Consider the following 687-nt stretch of genomic DNA (forward strand, 5'->3'; position numbering starts at 1 on the left):
TTTGTATCATTCTTTCTTTTTCCACCCCTCACATGTTAAAGGGAACTTTATAGATTTAGTACCTAGATTGAATGCATATGTTTCTCTCTCTTTCTTCAGGTCACTTTACAGCAATGGTTTGGAAGAACACAAAAAAGATGGGAGTTGGAAAAGCATCTGCTAGTGATGGCTCAACATTTGTGGTAGCTAGATATGATCCAGCTGGAAATGTAGTAAATCCAGGCTATTATGAAGAAAATGTCCTTCCTCCAAGAAAATAACTTTTTTTTTTCCTTTTTTTTCTCAAAAGTAGTTTTATTGTGTAATGACAAGTGAACCTGGATTTCGACTTGACTGTGTTTGAAATGAAGTACGATTCAATGAAATTTCCTGTTTGATACTGCTGTTCACTTCTCATTACAGAGGAAGCAATTACATGTTGTTTGAATCGATCTGCACATTAGGTCCCTGTTGTTTCTGAGCTGGCTTCAGTTTATTTGAGGATGAATTATATGCAGCATTTCTGAAGGGTACAATTTATAACGTGTTGAGGTTTTTTTAATAGTTTGCATGAACCCTGTGTCAGCATGTGAGTAAGCACATGTTGGATGTCTTTTTTTAAACTAGCAAATTTATAGCTTTCTGTGAACTGAAGATACCAGCTTGCAATTATATCACATACTCTCAGTTTTCCTGTATTTTTTAATA

At 34.8% G+C, this 687-nt stretch overlaps 1 protein-coding gene across 1 annotated transcript in view; it reads left to right on the plus strand.

Moving 5' to 3' along the window:
- The window catches only part of GLIPR2 (GLI pathogenesis-related 2), a 12,982-nt gene extending 12,722 nt beyond the window's left edge, over window positions 1–260 (plus strand). Inside the window, exon 4 of the mRNA XM_009873939.1 lies at window positions 100–260. Within this exon, the coding sequence (XP_009872241.1) occupies window positions 100–260 (161 nt within the window). The remainder of the gene's footprint in view (window positions 1–99) is intronic.
- The last annotated feature ends 427 nt before the right edge of the window (window positions 261–687 follow it).

The sequence above is a fragment of the Apaloderma vittatum genome, unplaced genomic scaffold (assembly GCF_000703405.1).
Source record: "Apaloderma vittatum isolate BGI_N311 unplaced genomic scaffold, ASM70340v1 scaffold17617, whole genome shotgun sequence".
NCBI lineage: Eukaryota > Metazoa > Chordata > Aves > Trogoniformes > Trogonidae > Apaloderma > Apaloderma vittatum.